The sequence below is a fragment of the Lonchura striata genome, chromosome 6, assembly GCF_046129695.1.
Source record: "Lonchura striata isolate bLonStr1 chromosome 6, bLonStr1.mat, whole genome shotgun sequence".
NCBI lineage: Eukaryota > Metazoa > Chordata > Aves > Passeriformes > Estrildidae > Lonchura > Lonchura striata.
This window is the reverse complement of record NC_134608.1, coordinates 35,317,209-35,334,996: the sequence shown is the minus strand read 5'-3', so window position 1 is coordinate 35,334,996 and position 17,788 is coordinate 35,317,209. Positions and strand designations below refer to the sequence as shown.

The following is a 17,788-nucleotide window of genomic DNA, read 5'->3' as shown; positions in this document are numbered from 1 at the left end:
CCTAACTATGCATAGTGTTAATGTTTAAGTGTATCAGAGAAGGATTCTAAATATGGGGCTTTCCAAGAAGGCAGGCAGGAGCTTATTGCAGGAGACTATGGCAGTGTCTCAGCCAGGTAAGGGTGGTTTGGGAGTACAGTACTTTATTTCAGCAGTGTATTTGTCTTGTTTTGTTTTGCAGAAGGAACACTGATCCTACCTTTGGTTTGTTTGTTTGTTTGTATTTTCCCCTCCAGAAAGCCCATTGCTGACCCTGCTACTGTGATACCGCTGTTTTGCAAAGCTGAAGTCGACACGCATGTAGGGGTGGGGGTTGTAACTCTGGCAATTTGTCCTTCCCAATTAGATGTGACTGTTCTGCTAGCTTTCCCTTCTTTATTCCTTTCATTTAGTTCATTGTGGGAATTGGCTTGGGATTTTTTTTCCTTTCAGTTTCCTGTTTTGATCCTGGAAGGTTAGCTGTGCAATTTGGTTTCTTCTGTGCCAACCAACTTTAGTGGCAGAGCTCTTAAAAAAGATTAGAAGCTATATCCTTCCATCCCGTCTTGTGTCTTCTCTGTACGCTACTGCTTCCATTTAAGCAAAATTTACAGAATTGCTCCACCCATTTGGACACCAGGAAAGGAAGCTGTGAAATGGAGAATAACCTCATTTCCACCAGGTCCTTCGTTCCGGTCGAAACAACGCTAATTGAAACTGTAGTCCAATTTCTATTAAGACGGATGGTCTCTCTGAAATTTGGTTTGTTTCTGATTTCATCTTTTTTCTTGTTTTCTTAAAAAAAACCAAACAAATCCCCACAAAAACCAACTCAAAGCCAAACCATTTTTAAGAGCTCTGAATAAAACTGCTTTGCCAATGGGGTGGAGATGACTGATTTTCTCTTGTGCCCGGCAGCGAAAGGGTTAATGCCTGCTTTCCTCTTTGGTATCTGTTAGTTTCAGCTCATGTTGTGATCAGTCCATGTCCATGTGTGCTTTGTTCCCAAATTTAAACCGGTTAATTAACAAGCAGTAAGTGAGCCTTAACAATGACCGTTGTTTTCGATCTTCCTCAGGACACCCGACCTGCCTGCAGTTCACCACAAACATGACTGAGGCTGTTAAAACCTATCAGTGGCAATGCATTGAGTGCAAATCCTGCAGCCTCTGTGGGACCTCAGAGAACGACGTGAGTCCATTTACCTTTTCATGCAAATAAGCATCACTGCAACTGCTGCTGTCCCACCCTTGAGAAGCATGTGGCACTAGCGTGGGGCATTGTTTTACTGCTGCTTCCATGTGTCTCCAAGGAAAAGCCACCCCTGAGTGCAGATGGGCTTCTCCCCAGTGTCCTCATTCAGCCACTGGTCTCTGCTGAAATTACTATGGGTATCATACAGGGCCATTTAAGATGCTGATACTTGTGGTTTGTGTACTTATTCAATAGAAATTAGCTGAGGGCCATGAATTCTTGTTGCAGGGAGCTTTCAGCATGATAGTCAGAAGTAGATGTGAATACATGATAACCCAAGAGAGGCAAGTATGCTTCTTCTGTCCCCGATTTTCTTTACTTTCTTGGTATGATTTTTTAAACTTAATTACAAGACTTGGGAAACATGAAACCATTTGAAGTGGGATGGCTAAGCCTCACCTAATCACCAACTCCAGTGATTTCCAGAGCCTTCAGCTGAGCAATGTCCTCCCTGCAGGGTTTGCAGTTAAAATCTGATGCTAAGGGTCCTTGGTGGCCTGTGAGAACCTTGGAAAATTGACAGTGGCTGGAGAACTTTGGAGGTGATTAGCTAACACTATATTCCCTACAGCAGAATAAATTTAAAGCCTGAGATTTTCTTCTTGCTTTAGCATAAAAAAATCTGATCCTGGGGAACTTAGAAATCACAGGATACTTCAGAGCAGCTTTTTTCACCCCGAATATATGAAAGAGCTGCAGACCACATGGTGGGGTCATGTAATTTCCATCTGTTTCACAAAAAATTTACTCAGTTGAGTTTCGGAAAACTAAGTCAAAGGTTTCCTCTGAAGAAATGAGATCAGAACATGGTGACACCGGAGCCCAGCAAAGCCTGTCCTCTTCTCTCATCATAGCATAACAGCTTTTACTCCTGCATCATGAGGCCATCTAGGACTGGAACTCCTCCACTTCTCATAGTGATTTTCTGCTTAGAATCTGAGCTGTCTTGTGCTGAGAGAGGCTTTCTGCAGCCTCTCAGGAATATGGTGGCTAATCATGGATGAACAAATGTGATGCTTGTAGCCTTTACATTCCCAGCAGTCTCTTAGTCTCTGTTGTTGCAGCTCTGCATTCCCAGCTGAACATTGCTGGTTACCCTACTTAAGTTTTCATCTTGGCAAGAGACTAATTTACATAATTTTCTCTCTTCTCCTCTCCTTCTCTCCCTGTTTCCCTACTGTCTCTCCAACAAACCTGCCTCAGGACCAGCTGCTCTTCTGTGATGACTGTGACCGTGGCTATCACATGTATTGCTTGAATCCACCAGTCTTTGAGCCCCCAGAAGGTAACATATGACTGAAGTCTGCTTTGAAAAATCACAATGAAGTCTTTGTGGAGAAGGGAAAAAATTCAGAAAGATGTTTTGAACTATGCGGGGTTAAGGAAACAGTAGCAAAGCAAAGGGAGGTAGCACTGGAAAGAAACAAAATTAATAGATGTGAAACACTAGTGTGATCTGTGGTATCCTATTCAATCTTGCCTGGTCTCCTCCTCTTCCAGAAGAGGAAAGACCTTCTTTTGTGGGTCATGGGTACCTTTGGATGTCCCACCATGTCACTGGCCACCTCAATTTAGTCAGCTGAATTGAGTACCTGTGAAATGTGACTTTGGACTTCTTAAGAAGTCAAAGTCCTGGAGAGAAAGCCTCAGACAGGGAGGTCCTCTCTGGAACATCTGAGTGCTTGTTGTCAGGAGACTGGATTAAAGGGAATTACCTTCCTTGCTCTATGATATGTTTCTCTTTAGGCAGGGTGAAGATTTTGTGGTCTGTATTACATTTGGTATGTAGTTATGACCTCTGCAGGGACTATACTATGGTTGGAATTTGTCACTTGGCAGTGGAGCAGAGGAACCAGTCTCTTACCACTAGAGGTTCTCTGACTAAAGTCCTCAGAGAGCAATAGAATTGGAGGAGGCTTGTGAATGTGAATGACTGCGGTTTACATGAGGGGCAGGACAAGAATAATTACAAATTAATCGTGCATTCAGGAGCTAATGTTTGCAACTTTGGTAAAAAGGAAGCTAAATCAGGAGGGGAAAATCTTGAAATGCAGCTAATAATTATCTAAAGGTTTCTGTTCCACTGGGAAGTGGTTTATTGGAAGTGTGAAAATACAAAACTCATTGCAATGCACACCCCAGCAGCACTGCAGCTCATGTAGAAAGCCTATGGACACAAAAGCAAGGGCAGCAGAGTCTGCTTCATAAAAGTACAGGCAATTCCAATATTAGGAATATCTCATCTACTGTTCAAGCCAATGTTGACATTAACTCTGAGTGCCTGGATTTTATGTCATTCCTATAAGAAGGATTTCTTCATTTGCAGGGAGTTGGAGTTGTCATTTGTGCCAAGAGCTGCTCAGAGAGAGAGCATCAGCTTTTGGCTACCAGGCCTGAGGAGCTCCAGCAGTCAAGAAACACCTTGCTCCTGGTGTTGCCATACCAGCACACAATTCCCATCCAGAACACAAAGACACGACCCACATCCAAATGAACGGACACTCAAATACAGGAAGAGGTATCTGTGGTATTCACTGTCACTAATGCCAGACCTCCTGGGCTCTGCTAGGACTGGGTACTTTCCCGTGATCCGGATGAAATCTCTTCACTGCTGTGCATGGTTGCTGCTTGCCATCAACAGGCTTACATGCATTGTGGAAGGGGGAGGGTTGTTGTACCTACATGGAGAAGTCAATTTTGTGTGGCCTTGTGCTTTCTGTTTAGTCTTTTGTTTTGTTGTTGTTTTTTTTGTTTTGTTTTTGTTTTTTTAATGAAAATGTAGTAAGATATTTCCCAAGGAATTATCAGTGAGTACTTCAGCTGGGAGCAGCACCAGGTGTTTCTCTTCACAGGCTTGACTTGAGATCTCTTTACTGCAACCACTCTGTAGATGCATGGGTGCTTAAGAGGGGTGCTCTGAGAGTTGTGTTTAGTTCAATAATTCCCAGTCCATGAACAGCACATTGTCACTAAAAGAAGCACTCATCAAAACTTTCTGGGGTGACACTTTCTCCATTGAATCAAATGCCCTGATTTCGCAGATCATTAGGAATCTGTTTTAAGTGTAAGGAAGAGCAGTACTGATATGTACAAGCTCAGATGCTTATAAATGCCTTTGGTATTCAGGATATTCAGGCATACTGTCCCACTGCAATGCCAGCAATACCTTCCAGACATGTAATTTCTTTCTGATCAGAAAATTCTGAGTGAAAAATCTTATGTATATGCAACTGACCTTCTGTTTAGCTCAGAAAAGTGAACAAAAGAAAAACTGTCATCTTAAGTTGATCATAGAAAGTAAAAATTGTCAGCTTTCTGAGCAATCTAATGTAAGTTGCAAAAGGGAACAATTTTGGCTTAAGATCAAATGAAGCACTTTGATTAATTTTTTGAAATTTCTGAACTAAAATGTTCTGCAACTGAAAGCTGCATTTTCTGGGCATTGCCTAATCCAGTCTTTCAGCATTTCTGAAGTGTTACTGTTTTTTGTCAAAGTAATTCTTGAGATCTAACTAAATTTCCCAATAATTTTTCCCCACATTCCCTACAACCACATCTTTGGCCAATGACATAATTTGTCTAAAAACCTTCCCCAGCTCTAAAGAGAAGAATAATTTGCTGAACCTAACATGAAAAGAAGAATTTTAAGAATAATTAAAAAAAATTAAATAGGAATAGTTCTACTTTATTTAAACAAAGATTTACACGTGAAATGAAGAAATTTTAAGTGAGACCAACCATTGAAAAAAAAAAATATTGTAGTTGAATCTCTTTGGATAGTTTAAGACATTACTAGGAGAATAAGTACATCAAATATTTTCTACAAAATACATCTTTAAGGTTAAAACCTACTATTCCCTAAGCTGCCAAGTAGCCCAGAATAACCATTTTTTTGGGTATAATGTATATCACTTTCTATGCATAGATTTAAGTGTGTTAATAATATAAATTTATGAGAGCAGCATGTGACTCATGTTGCTTGTACAAGTAGGTAAGGATACTGAAGATTATATTTGGCATGTTTATATTGGTTGAAACTCTTCTGCAAAATGAAATGTTCCCAAACACTTGAAAGAAATTGTGAAACAATATTTTTTCTTCCTTCTCCTGCTAATTATACTTAGTTAGGATGAGCTATACTGACCTAATGCACTTTTTCTCATTATTTAGATAGTTTCTTCCCCTTTTGTTCAGCTCGCACATCAAAAGTAGCTGTGTCAGCTACTGAATTCTCCCACCTACTGTTGCAGCCTCTTCTCAGGCTGTAGCAGGAGTATTTTAACCTGTTAGGAAAAAAATGTAGAAAGTATTTATCCTAATTGTATTGGACCAAATCTCTCCTGGAGCAGCTGCACTGGCTACCTGTAAAATTCATTCAATACCTTGTGCTTTCCATGTGACAGCCCTTCAATGAACTGAGAACACAAAGAAATTTGAGCATCAAGTCTGGAGAGAGCAAAGTGGAAGCCTGTGCACTTGCATCAGGTGTCTGATACCTGTTGGGACAAGACCCTTGAGCAAATATAAAGCATCTTCTTCCCAGTCTGGAAGATGCCCTGGCCCTAGGAAGCACTTGGAGGACAGAGCTGATCTGCAAGAGCATTTACACTCTTCCATTGGTGTGGTTGAACCCTGCTGATCTGGCATTTTGGGACCATCACATGGTTCAGTCTGATACAAAATCCTGTTGCTGTTGTGGCCAGGAGTGCAAGTGTGTATTCACCAGAGACACCATTGGGGTCTCTCACAGAAAATGGGTGTTTTGGGAAGAGTGAATGGAAATGAGAAGTGTGTGTGCTGGAGGAAACTTCTGTGGTGGTGGTGCTGCTGGTGGGATCAGCAGATGTGAGTTAGTGTTTGGGCTGGTCCTCAGCTACCGGGACCTAGAGACTCCCATCATAAAAATCACCATTGCCTTCCAGTGTCCAGATGTTTACACTGACCTTGAAGGAGTAGGAAATGTCTGCGTTCCTAAACAGAGAGGACATGCATGTTGTTTTGGCCTGTGTGTTAAGCAGACACTGGTGGCTCATCATGTAATCAGATAGCCTGGTTGGTGGAACCAGCTGGTGCAGAATTTCAGTGGTCTCCATCCCTATGACAGAGACGTTGCTAAAGGAGCTGTGTTCTCTCTGCACACCTGCTTTCCTATTTTGTAGTTTTGATCCAGAGCTGTTTTTTCCTCCCACAACCATTCTGCAGCCAACAATATCTTTCATGTTCAGAGATACTCCTCCGTGGCCTTGCTGAAGTTTCATCACTAATGAGGTATGACAGAAGGACAGATTGCTTAGAACTTCAATGCCAAAGAGCTGTTTGCCATCTGAGATCAGTGTGGCAGGGTGCTTGCCCACAGTGGACCAGCTGTGTTTAATCTCTCCAGCTTGATGCTGTGTGTTGTGTAGCCAGGCAGCTCCAGGTGACTTTGGCAGCAGATTAGATACAATCTCTCCCTTGTGGAGAACTTCCTCCAGCTACAGCATCCCTTCTTCACTAGCAGAGTCCAAGATATGGGGCTGGAATGGACCTCTCAGTGACATTTTTAGCATGCATTTGGAGCCATGTGTATTGGTGCACTTCAGAAATACTGACTGACCTCCCAGGTGAAAAATGCACCACTTTGCTGACATGTGGAGAGGTTGTGGCACTACCATGGGGATGAGGAAGAGGAGTTTAGAAAACCCGATTCCCTGTCACCTGCTGCCCCACTGGGGATAGTCCTCCTGCATGACTGCTGGGATGTGTGACTTGGGCAACACCATCTGCTGTCAGGCAAATCTTGCCTGTGATCTGGTCTGGCCACTAAACAGTGTGAGGGCTCTGGCTCAGTGCTCAGCTGCTCTCTCTTTTGCTATGGCAGAACATGCAAGTTTATGAGATGAACAAACTGATGTTTTTCAAAACCCTTCTGTGTAAGGAAGGCAATTCATATTTTAGCACAAATCAGGGCAAAATACCAGGAGATAGTAGATCCTGTATGCCTCAAAGACTTCAAATCAAGAATGGACAGATTCCTAGATGTATTTTAATTTAATGCAATCTTATTTAATCACAGGAATGTTTGACTGGAAAAGGTTTGTGTTATAAAGGAAGTCAGACTGGATGATGTAATTGTTCTTCCTGGCCTTATTATAAAACCAGATGTTTACTGTGGGAGAGGATGTATTTAAATAAAAGCGTGTCTGCATAATGGCCTTAAAGTACGTTAGTTAAACATATACATGTGATCCTTCTACTTTTAACTCCTTTTGGATAACCTAAAAAAGGTCAGACAAAATCATCTTTACTGATGCAGTAAATTGCGCATTACCTCCTTCATGCCCACAATGGCATCTACTTTGGTATTGGCTACCTCGGGCTGTTCCAGAGACTGAACAATTTAGACTGTATTGTGAGAAACCATGGCTTGCCTCTGGCTCTCCCTCCATCATATTTGTGTGCTACCCTGCCCAGTTTTCTGTCCATGGGGAGGGCAGCACCTGTGGGGGCAGACTCAGAAACCAGAGGGATGGAGGAATGACCACTGAACAGGAGCATCCAAGTGGTACCACTGAGGAATTGAGCTCGTGTTGCCAGCACAGAGCCTGGAAAAGGCAATACCTTTGAGAAACATGAGATGGGTCCTAATTTGCCCCCAGACTGTGCTTCCATAGCTGTGTTTTGCATCAAGTTTACAGTGCACAGAGTTTACATTCTGTAAATGTACCTCAGACCAGTACTTGAGCTAGGAAAGCCACCATTAAGTGTGTGCTTTTGAAGCAAATGTTACTCTAAATAACTCTGAAATAATGATTTTTCATCTTTCTTTAGAAGGAGCTTAGTCAATTCTGCCCCAAAGGAAGATTCTCCTGCACTATGCAGTGTTATGGGGCTGTAGCATTTTCTTTACACCTACAGCATGTGTTTTGACAGGGGTCATTTGGGAGGTGAGGAGTGGATGAGGGTAGAAAGGAATATTAATTAAGCTTGTCACTGCTAGAGGGATAGTGTGCATTGTGGGCAAGAAAATTCCAGATAGAGCTGCGTATGACTTTTCTGTGTGGAATGAATTAATTTTTTTTCAAATGTGCTTTTGAGAGAACCATAATTATTATCGAAGTCCAATCTGGCAAATTATTTCATACAACAACTAAGAGGAAACAATAAAAAGAGTTGAAAATTATTGTTTCAATATTTTTAGAAAAAAATCGCTTCAGTATTTGAATTTTAAAGTTAATATCATTTACATTGGGAAAAATCTGGCAACAGTCTGTGAGGGAAGAAAATACAGATATTACAGAGGACATGAGTAAAAGATAGATTATTTTTACAATGTTGTTATGGGAGGCTGTGGGATGATCACGAGGAGGTCATCTGGTATTTTAACAGTTGACCAGTTCTATAATTTTGGGAAAATAAGTTCTGTGGAGAGGAGCAGGCAGACAGGTCAGGAAAGCCCTTCTCTAACCTTTTCTGGGTTCATTATGATCTTACCATCTCCCACTTTTGCATGACAGGAGGGGAGTGTGCAGCTGAGCAGGGAGACCACGGCTGCCAGGCAGGAGCAGGAGGGTGCTGCCCCAGCCCCCCCAAATAAGGGGTGAATGCAGAAGGAGCCCCCAGCCAAACTGGCAGGGATGCTCACGGACTGAGGGCCCAACCTGGAGCTCAGTTCCCAGCTGCAGACCCGGATGGGGACAGCCTGTCCCCCAGTGCTGTGGGCTTTGCCCAGCTGCCCATCACAGGCACACTCAGAGCTGCTCTTCTGAGCCAGCCCAGGAGTGGGACATTCCCCACACCCCACCTGTGGAGTTATGAAGCATGGGGCTTATTTCCACTTCCAGCAAGCGTTGCAGCACTGCTGTGGACAGGTGCTCAAATCTGTGCCTCGCTGCTGGAGAAAAGGCAGGATGGCAATTCCTAGCTGCTTCTGCAAAGCTCTTGGAGCCTACAAACAGTGAGCAAGCCCTAAGTGCTGCTGTTTACCACAGTGCTGCACACCCAGGCTGTGGCAGAGCAAGAAAAGCCAACTCTTCTGGGCTTTCCTTACACCATTTGTTTTTGCCAGCCTCAGGTCCATGACACTGCCCAGGAGATAGGAACAAGTGACAAGGCAGGAGTTGGATGTGAAAGATCCAAGACCCTGCAGAAGGAACGAAAAGGTTTAGTTGCTGTGGCTGTGCTTCTCCACTGGTAAAAGAAGGCAGGAATTGTGACTGACAGGCAGCCAAATCCATCTTTGGTGGTGACAGTAGTTAAATGGCTTTTCAGGGCAGGGCAGGCACCAAACCTGGTCTGGTTTACATAGATAAACTCGGGTTTGCTGGAGGGGCAGGGAGAGGAGGGGGTGTCTGTGGTTTGACGAGGACTGATTTTCAAGAGCAGCTGCCCAGCCCACTCCCCATTGAGTTCCCCTGGCTCTGCAGGCTCAGGCAATGTCTCCATCCTATGAGTGCCAGTGCCATCATCCAGGGCCAAAGCATCATGTCCCCGCTCCTGAGGAGCAGTTTTGCAGAGAGTGCTGGCACTGTCCCAGCTCTGTTCTGGTGGTGCTGGCTGGGGCACAAGGTCTCACTGCACTGCAGACAGGGGTGAGAGTGACTGATGCTCCCAGGCTGTGTCCTCGGCCCCTGGGGTAAGGGGCTGTCTGGAAGGAGGCAGGCTGCAGGTTGTGCAAGCACAATTTTGCTGTCCCAATGGCCAAGCCTTAGCACAGGATAGAGGAGAGGTACATCACTCTCCTCTCTCTCCAGCTGCACCACTGGGGTGTTTGGACAGTCCCCCACCACTGTGCATGGAGGCACTTAACTGAGGGGAAAGGGGAAGGTGAAGAACAGGAAGTGCCTCCAGGGAACAGAAGGGATTTTAGGCTTTATCCTTTTATTGTATGCCAGTGAGAATGCCAGGCATTTAGCAGCTGAAGAATCGAGCCAAGAGTTTATTAATATTTGTTGTGTATTTCTGCCATGTTGGGTAAAAATGTAAAGTGTTATTACATTAGTACATTTAGAATATATGTTTTTACTGATGTTTTGAAATGAGGAAACTACTATTTTCAGATCAGCTTACTGCCCTTTGTGTGCATGAAGTTAAAAAAACCACTTCATACCTGAAAATTGCTGATTTTCAGGTATTGATATTTTCTTTCAGGCTCCTGTCAATCTAGTTATCCATCTGATTCAGTTCATTGTAACAAACCATAGGTTTCACCTCCATGGTGACTTGGGAAATATTTCATCTCTTCCTACTTTCAGAACCTAGAGAGAGAGAAGGGCAGGTTTTATTCTTTGTATTTGGAAAGATTGAAAAAGGATGACACGTTCATTTCATGTTCATCTCCTTTCGATGCCTTGAATGATTGAATTGGTTGGCTGGGAGAGCATTCCTTTCTGTAGTGGTCTGGAGTGCTGCTGTGGCTCACCTCTCATGGATGAGAAAGCACAGTCCAGCTTTTTGTCCACTTGGATAGGACTCCTCCTCTATTGCCGTATGAGACTTTGGAACTGCTAATTCTGATCAGAGACCTTTGTGCCTACAAGATAAGGTCTTCTTTTCCATTTCTGAAGATCTTCTGCCTGGAAGGCCAAACCCCACTGCTGCCCATGAACTCTGATGAAGCACAGATCTGTTTCCAGCCCAACATGTGCTTCTGCTGGACACAGGACCATATTTGGATGCTCACAATGTACTCCCACTGCAGAATTTGTGAGCAGCAGTGAAAAAGGAAGTATCTGCTGAAAAAAAGAGGACAAGATGTGAATTATATACCTAACCTACTCTTCCTTTATAGCTCTCCTGGAGTGCAACACTAGACATGTGCCCCTGCAAACTTTTGGGAAGGCTGTGCATGAGGAATTCCAAGTGTCATCACCTTTGAGCTTCATTACAGAATATCTTCCCTTGTTCATCCTCATTTTCTTACAAAATTTCAGAGACAGTGTATACTAAAACTGATTTGAAAGGTTTAGAACAATTCAGAAATAGGTTCAAATCAAACCGTCAGCTTTTATCTCTCCCTTAGAAGTGTTCAACAAACCTTTGATCATTGCAGAGAATCAGGCTTGTGTGCTTGTTTAATCTCAACTCAGCATTAAGGCCATACAGTAGTTCATAAAGACTTTTCAGTCATAAAATGTTCTTTAAAAAAAGTGAGAGCTATTTCCTCTTTACCTTGATGGCTTTCCATTTCTTCTGCTGCAGCAGAGATCAACAGTCTTCCTGTTTACTTAGATTTCCTTCCAGCACTGCAGCCTGGGTCAGAAGTGATGGGCATGGGCCTGAAAATAATGTATTTCACTTAATTGGAGATGTAAAGAGAATCTCAAGGGTATTTAAGTAAATTGTCACCTGTATGACTCAGTCAGATCTTCTTAAAACCAGAAGCTTGTGTACATGCTAATTTATTGGAGCACCATTTCCCCATCTGCCATTTCAGGTTGAATCTGCCATTGGTATACAGTTTTTTTTTTTTTCCCCAGCTAGCAGTGGTTGAAAAGAAAAACAAAACAATTAAAATTGAGGGGGAGGAAGATTGAGTTACAATCTTTGCTGTTGATCCTTTATTTAATTTGAGACAACATTGTCCCCATTATTCTAAAGCAAAATAGAAGGAGAATAAATCTGTGACATCATAGCATTTTTAGATAAAAGCTCTTTTGTCATCATCTTGTAAATGCACTTAAAATGCTGAAGTAATGATCTCTGAATAGTGACACTGGCACAGCCTTACTGTGTGATGCTATGGTATTAATTTTTAATTAGGAGACTTTAAGTTATATATACAAATATATATATATATACATATACATATATATTTGTGTATCATCCTAATGTTTTTTACTGTAAACATTTCTCACTGATCAAGAATAGATCTAGAGTCCTATAGTAAGTATTACTGAAAAAGAAGGAGCGAGAAAATCGTACTTGTTTTGGAAAAGTCTGTCAACATTCTAACAAAATAGGGCAAAACATTATCCTTTACAACTTAATCTGAATTGTATTTGGAGCATGGCTTATCTTATGAAAGATAACCAATGCTCTAAAATGTGGGACTGATTCTCAGCTGCTCTTAGTCAACATTCATCCACTGCTTTGTGGATGGCCTGGTATCCTTAAAGATGCCAAGTCTACATCTTGGACTCCAGTTTTATGAAAAGATGTGTGGCTGCTTAATAGTTGAGCACACTCAACACATGCAAGAAAACAGTTCTGTCTCTGTCTGTGAGTCTGGTCTGTTTTGCCCTGTTCTGGCTTAGCCTGGCTCCGGAGATGCCATGTTACAAGCTCCAAAGGAAAGTAAGAAATCTCAGCAAAAGAGAATGATGGAACAGTCAGCAACCAGGGCAAATATCTCTCTGACTTCATGGAGTTTGAGCTTGTTTCATCAGTTTCCAGTATACTGCCTTCTGATTTTCTGTAAACAACTCCTCACAGCTAAATCAGGAAACAGTGGACAGCAGCACAATATCTTCCTCACCTGTATAAGCCCTCACTTCAGTCAGCTCCATCCTCCCCTCTCTTACCCATTTCTAATCTGTTCTATTATTTTTGATCTCTCTGTCTTTTCACATGGAATCTTTTCCAGCTCCTCTCATTTTTAGCATCTCTTCATGGAGTCAGTCCTCTTCACCATCATTTGCTCTGAGACAGTCACCCAGGATACACCACAGGTGTTTAAAGCTTAACTTCCAAGCTTTACTTCTCTCCCAGCAGTGTGTCCTTACAGTATGTCTTTGCTTTTTAGCCATCCCATGAGTAGGCCCGTGGTCATCTCTGGGATATTTTTCCTTTGTGATTACAGCTCATCTCAAAGGAACCTGTGTTACAGCCAAGCGAAGCCATGCAGCCTTGCTGCTGGCACACGCATCCTCCTTTCCCCAGTGCTCCAGCTGGGGATCTGGTCAGGCTGCCGGTGCATGAGATCACATCCAGCAGGGCTACTCCCTGGAAGCCAAAGTGTTGCTTAGTAACCCACTCATGGAAGTACCAGAAGCATTTTTCAATCTGTCACATTGGCAAAGAACGCTGGCTTCTTGATTTAGAGGCATTCTGCTGTGCGTGGCAGGGCCATGCTCCATTATCTTGCATCCAGCACTATCTGCAAGCAAGGAGATGAACCTCCCATTTAATGGAGGAGTTGGGAGAAGGTGGGGGTGTGAGGCACAGAAAATATTTTCCTAGGAACATGAAGCTTTTAGATGGTTCTCCTGGCATCTAGTCCTCAACTAAACTCCCTTCCCATGGGAGATATTCTCTGCTTATGAAATGCGCTCCAGGGTCCTATAGCAATTGGCCAAACAGGACCCTGCAGCACCTTCATCTATTATGAGACATTACTGCAATAAAACTTGGTGTGTCATAGAAACTGGATGAGGTATTGCAATATTTATGCTGTAAGCCTCAGTGTCATGGACAATTGCTACAGAATAATGTATGTCTTTTCTTAATGCAGTGGAGTCACAGCAGCTTCAGCAGAGCACACTGAACAGATAGTCTGTGATTGCATGGTTTCCTCTGTTATTTTCCAATTATTCTGTTACAGACACTTAAATGAAAAATATCCTTTCATTTAAAAATAGATGGTAAAAGCTCTTAGGTTACTTCCCCTTTTAGGAATAATTCAGTCTGAGAGCAAAACATCCAAAAACTGGGTTCTGACTTGAGGGGCTTACTCCTTTATCTGGCACTGGTGTATCATTAAAATGGCTTCAAAAAGTAACTTGAGGGCTTTTATTTGAGGTACCTTATTGATTTTGCTATCACATCTCTTCATTTTGGAAATGAAAAGGCATTTTAAACAATGTCTAGCTTTGAGCTCTGGGGACCAGCTGGACTCTTCCCATCCTAATTCTTGTTGCAGAACAGTAGAACCATAGAGTGTGTCTAGCCATGGCATCACCCATTTCTGTGGGCTTGCCTCCTGTTGACAGATTGTGTCCTGGAAGCCCTCTGCAAAAAACTGAAGGGCTTTTATATGGGTGGTTGAAGATCCAGGGTGGTCTGAAGATGTGGTTGTTAGACAAATGTACCCAAGGTCTCTTTTGGTCTTTGGAGTGTCATTTTACTGGGATGGTGCTCAGTGTTGCAGTGATGAAATCAGCAAGTTGTATCACATTTTTTGTGTAAGGCCTTGTCAGTGCAAGGCCAGTGACATGCACAATAGTCACGTGATAAAGCTTGGCTCAGCATAAAGATGAAAAAACATCCCACAGTTTTGGAAGCTCCTGACTTAATTTCTGAAAACTTTTTGAGGAGATGAGTACCTTCCTGTGTTCTTTCCCAGTCTAGTAAATCAATTTGGCTATGGGATAAAGAGTCCTTCAAATTCATTGTATGTAGTTATATTTTTATTGCACATAGTTTAAAAAATACAGAAAGTGATCCAAAAATGCTCTTGATGACTAGCCCACATAAAAGCATTTGATGATCTGCTGTGGATCCCAGAGCTGAATTGTCTACATCACAGAAATATTCAGAATGAACTGTTTTCTCCAGGGCGCAGGGAGCATTCTTGGCAGGGCAGCAAGGACTGTGAAGATTTTAACTCTTAGAACTGGCTGTGCCAGCTCAGAACTGATGGAAAGTTTGCCACTGTGATGCTTTGCTCTGTGGAAAAGGATTCAGAGAAGCACTAAGTGTACAATGCATTACTGTCTTAAAAGAATCAGGGTATCTGTTTCAGTCTTCTAATACATTAACCTTGAAGTTTGTTCGTAATTAAATAGTCTAGCCTTACCAGTTGGACATTGAAGCAAGAGACTTCTTGTTATTAAGACAATGGGCTAGGGAAGAGCAGGGGTACTGGGTAACCTCTGGGCAATACTGAGAAAGCACATCCACTCCCTGCACTCACAGGGGAGGACACCTCTTTCTTTGCACTTACTGCACATTCTGCATCTTAAAATTGTTTGAAGTAAGAACCATTTTAGAGCAACTGAGTTAGCTACAAAGCAGGAGATGTTCCACTAGCGTTAATTCTTGTTGTTTAGGTTTTGGGGTTTCTATCTGCTCATATACTCACAGCCTTCTTTTCAACATTTGAGGATGTTGAAGCTCTAGATTACTTCTATCTCAACTAATTGGGATCTACCTGCCCTTATGGTAACAACAAATTGTGGGTTGGAAGCTGCCCCACTTCCTGGCTGTACATACCCCCATCTATACAACATGTAGTGTATGTTGAGTGATTGCATTGTAGTGGCTTTTGTAATGCAATAACTGTGGTGTCAAGAAAATGTGGTTGGAGAAAACTTTACTTAAAAATTAACATGAATAGAAAATCAAAGTCATTGAAAAGGCAGTACAGCTGAAGAATTTTTACTGTGAGCCACCACCGTGTTTTCCACAATATGCCAACTTCTGTGTCCTCTAAATAGCCTTTTATCCTCTTTGCAGCAGAAGTGAAGTTTAATTTTGTGTCTGTACTCTGAATTGGAGACATTGGTACTCAGTCTTTTCATAATGTGCTGATGAATTGAAACGCTCACCTTGTCATGGGTTTGCCAGCTTCCATAGCTTCCCACCAAAATAATGCAATGCCAGCTGGTGAATAGCCTGGAGGAGTTTTGGGTGCTGACTGAAGCGTGCCATTGAAATGTTGGTCTGCAGGAACACGAGGTTTTGTATTGATGTTTGTAAAAAAACCCAGCAGTCTCAGATGAACCCAAGTGTTCTATTAGTCACATGGCAGGTACAGAGACAAGTCAAAACAACTGAGAGAGGGGGAAAAAATAAGGGTTTCTGCCTGAAGAAAACCCCACATACCACTCTCATTTCAGAGGAAAAATCCTTCTGTGACCAATCCAGGGTGACAAGTAGTTAGGCTCAAAGTCTGGAAAGAGCCATTTCTGTAGTGTGTTTGTCACTGTGTCTTTGGTTATGTACACGTACCAGAATAGGAGAAAATGCCTGTCTTTCTTTCAAATTCCTTTTCAGCTTTGTATACCGCCTCCAGGTTGCCTATTGCTGCACCCCATGAGGCCTCATTGGAGTGTACACTATCTTACTTGGTATTTGTTTACTTTTGGCGGCCACAGACTAAGGTTACAGGTTTGGGAACCAGTACATAATTGTAAGGACAGCTTCCTGTGTTAGTTTCCCCCCCTCCTCATCTTTTGTAAAGTGTGAACCTTTCTTTGGAACTCTGAAGTGACTGTATTGTTGCAATGTTTGTATGTAGAGATTTGTTTTAACATGGCTTGTGTGAAGGATCTTTGCTCCTCTTATGTCACATTCAGTTTTATTAAGTGCTTGATAGCTTTGCCAGCCTTCTGTGGGGGAGGAGAGGTGATGGGGTGGCTTCAAAACTTGGCTTTTTTTTTAAGGGAAATTTGCCCAGCTTTGCTTAGAGCAGCATGAGAATCTGGGGTGCTCCTGACTGTTCTTCAGTCATCCTGATCTGATTGCTTCTTGGAAAAAGAGATCAGCCTTGAAACTCTCAGAAAAATCCAGATTGTTGAATGCGCTAAGCCAGCACTGACCAAGAAGGCCCATCAGTTTGTCATGCATGAAAACCTGCATGGTGTTTCACCCCGTCAGAAGGTGTCTGTTGAGCACAGAGTGAATCATGGAAACTCACACTGCTCTGCGGATGCCAATGGAGCCACCACAGCTTGCACCGGCCAAGGATCGGCCCTTCCGTGTTTTGGTGGTTAGGAAACCTGTGAGTGAAATCCCACTGAGGTTTGAGAGGAGAGGAAAATGGGTGTTGGAGGCCTCTAAACTTTGCAGGATTTCTTTGGTATTCATACATATTTGCAAGAATGTATTCCAAGCATCTTGTACTGTTATTAGTAACTTGTACTGTAGTTTGTTAGCAGTGTTGACTACCTACATAGCTAATATTCTGTTGCAACTTAGAAAATGTGTAAACAACTGCAGAAAACAGGAGTTTAGAACTTGTATGTACTGGGTTTTTTTTATATTAAAGCACTTCAATTAAAAGTTCAAGGAAAAATGCTTCTGTAGCCTTTGTATCTTTTTGGATAACAGATGAGTGGAAAGAGATGGGAGTGCCCTCTTCCCAAGATCTTCCCTGTTTGCTTTGGTATTAACCAAAAGAGATGGTCAAAATTTTGGGAAGAACTTTGTGCATTAAAGTTTATTCAGCAAACAGAAGGTGCCAGCAACCTAGTCCAGAAGACATTATAATCTTACGGCATCCCTACAATCAATAGTGTCTGAAATGTCTGAGGGATGGCCGAGCCATCACCGAGCGCTGATTCACACAGTGAGTATCTGCAAAAGAGGTTTTAAATGGGGAGCAGTTAATGAATGAGTCCATGTGTAGTATATTAGATTTCCTTCATGATAAAAATATCATGAAGTCCCTCAGAGGTCACTGGAAGTCGGTTCATCTGAAAGTCAAGGAAAAGCATCCCCAGTCCAGGGTTATTTCAGGGGTACTGGAAAGTGGTGGGTTTGAGTACCAGAGAAGTTGTGTTGGAAAACAGCAGCACACACAGGCAACAAATGGTCCTCACCACACACCCCAGAAATTGTTTCTCTCTCCTCCCTGCCCCCAGCCCCTCTCAATGTGCATATCCAAATACCTTCCTGGATCACATCACTGTGGGAT

At 42.6% G+C, this 17,788-nt stretch overlaps 1 protein-coding gene across 6 annotated transcripts in view; it reads left to right on the top strand.

Moving 5' to 3' along the window:
- Window positions 1–17,169, top strand: part of DPF3 (double PHD fingers 3) — a 189,588-nt gene extending 172,419 nt beyond the window's left edge. For all 6 annotated transcript variants that reach the window (XM_077784132.1, XM_021533587.2, XM_021533593.2 and 3 more), the window contains 3 exons: window positions 1,058–1,170; window positions 2,437–2,518; window positions 3,560–17,169. In XM_077784132.1, the coding sequence (XP_077640258.1) occupies window positions 1,058–1,170; window positions 2,437–2,518; window positions 3,560–3,630 (266 nt within the window). In that variant the 3' untranslated portion in view covers window positions 3,631–17,169. The remainder of the gene's footprint in view (window positions 1–1,057; window positions 1,171–2,436; window positions 2,519–3,559) is intronic.
- Window positions 17,170–17,788: the final 619 nt, after the last annotated feature.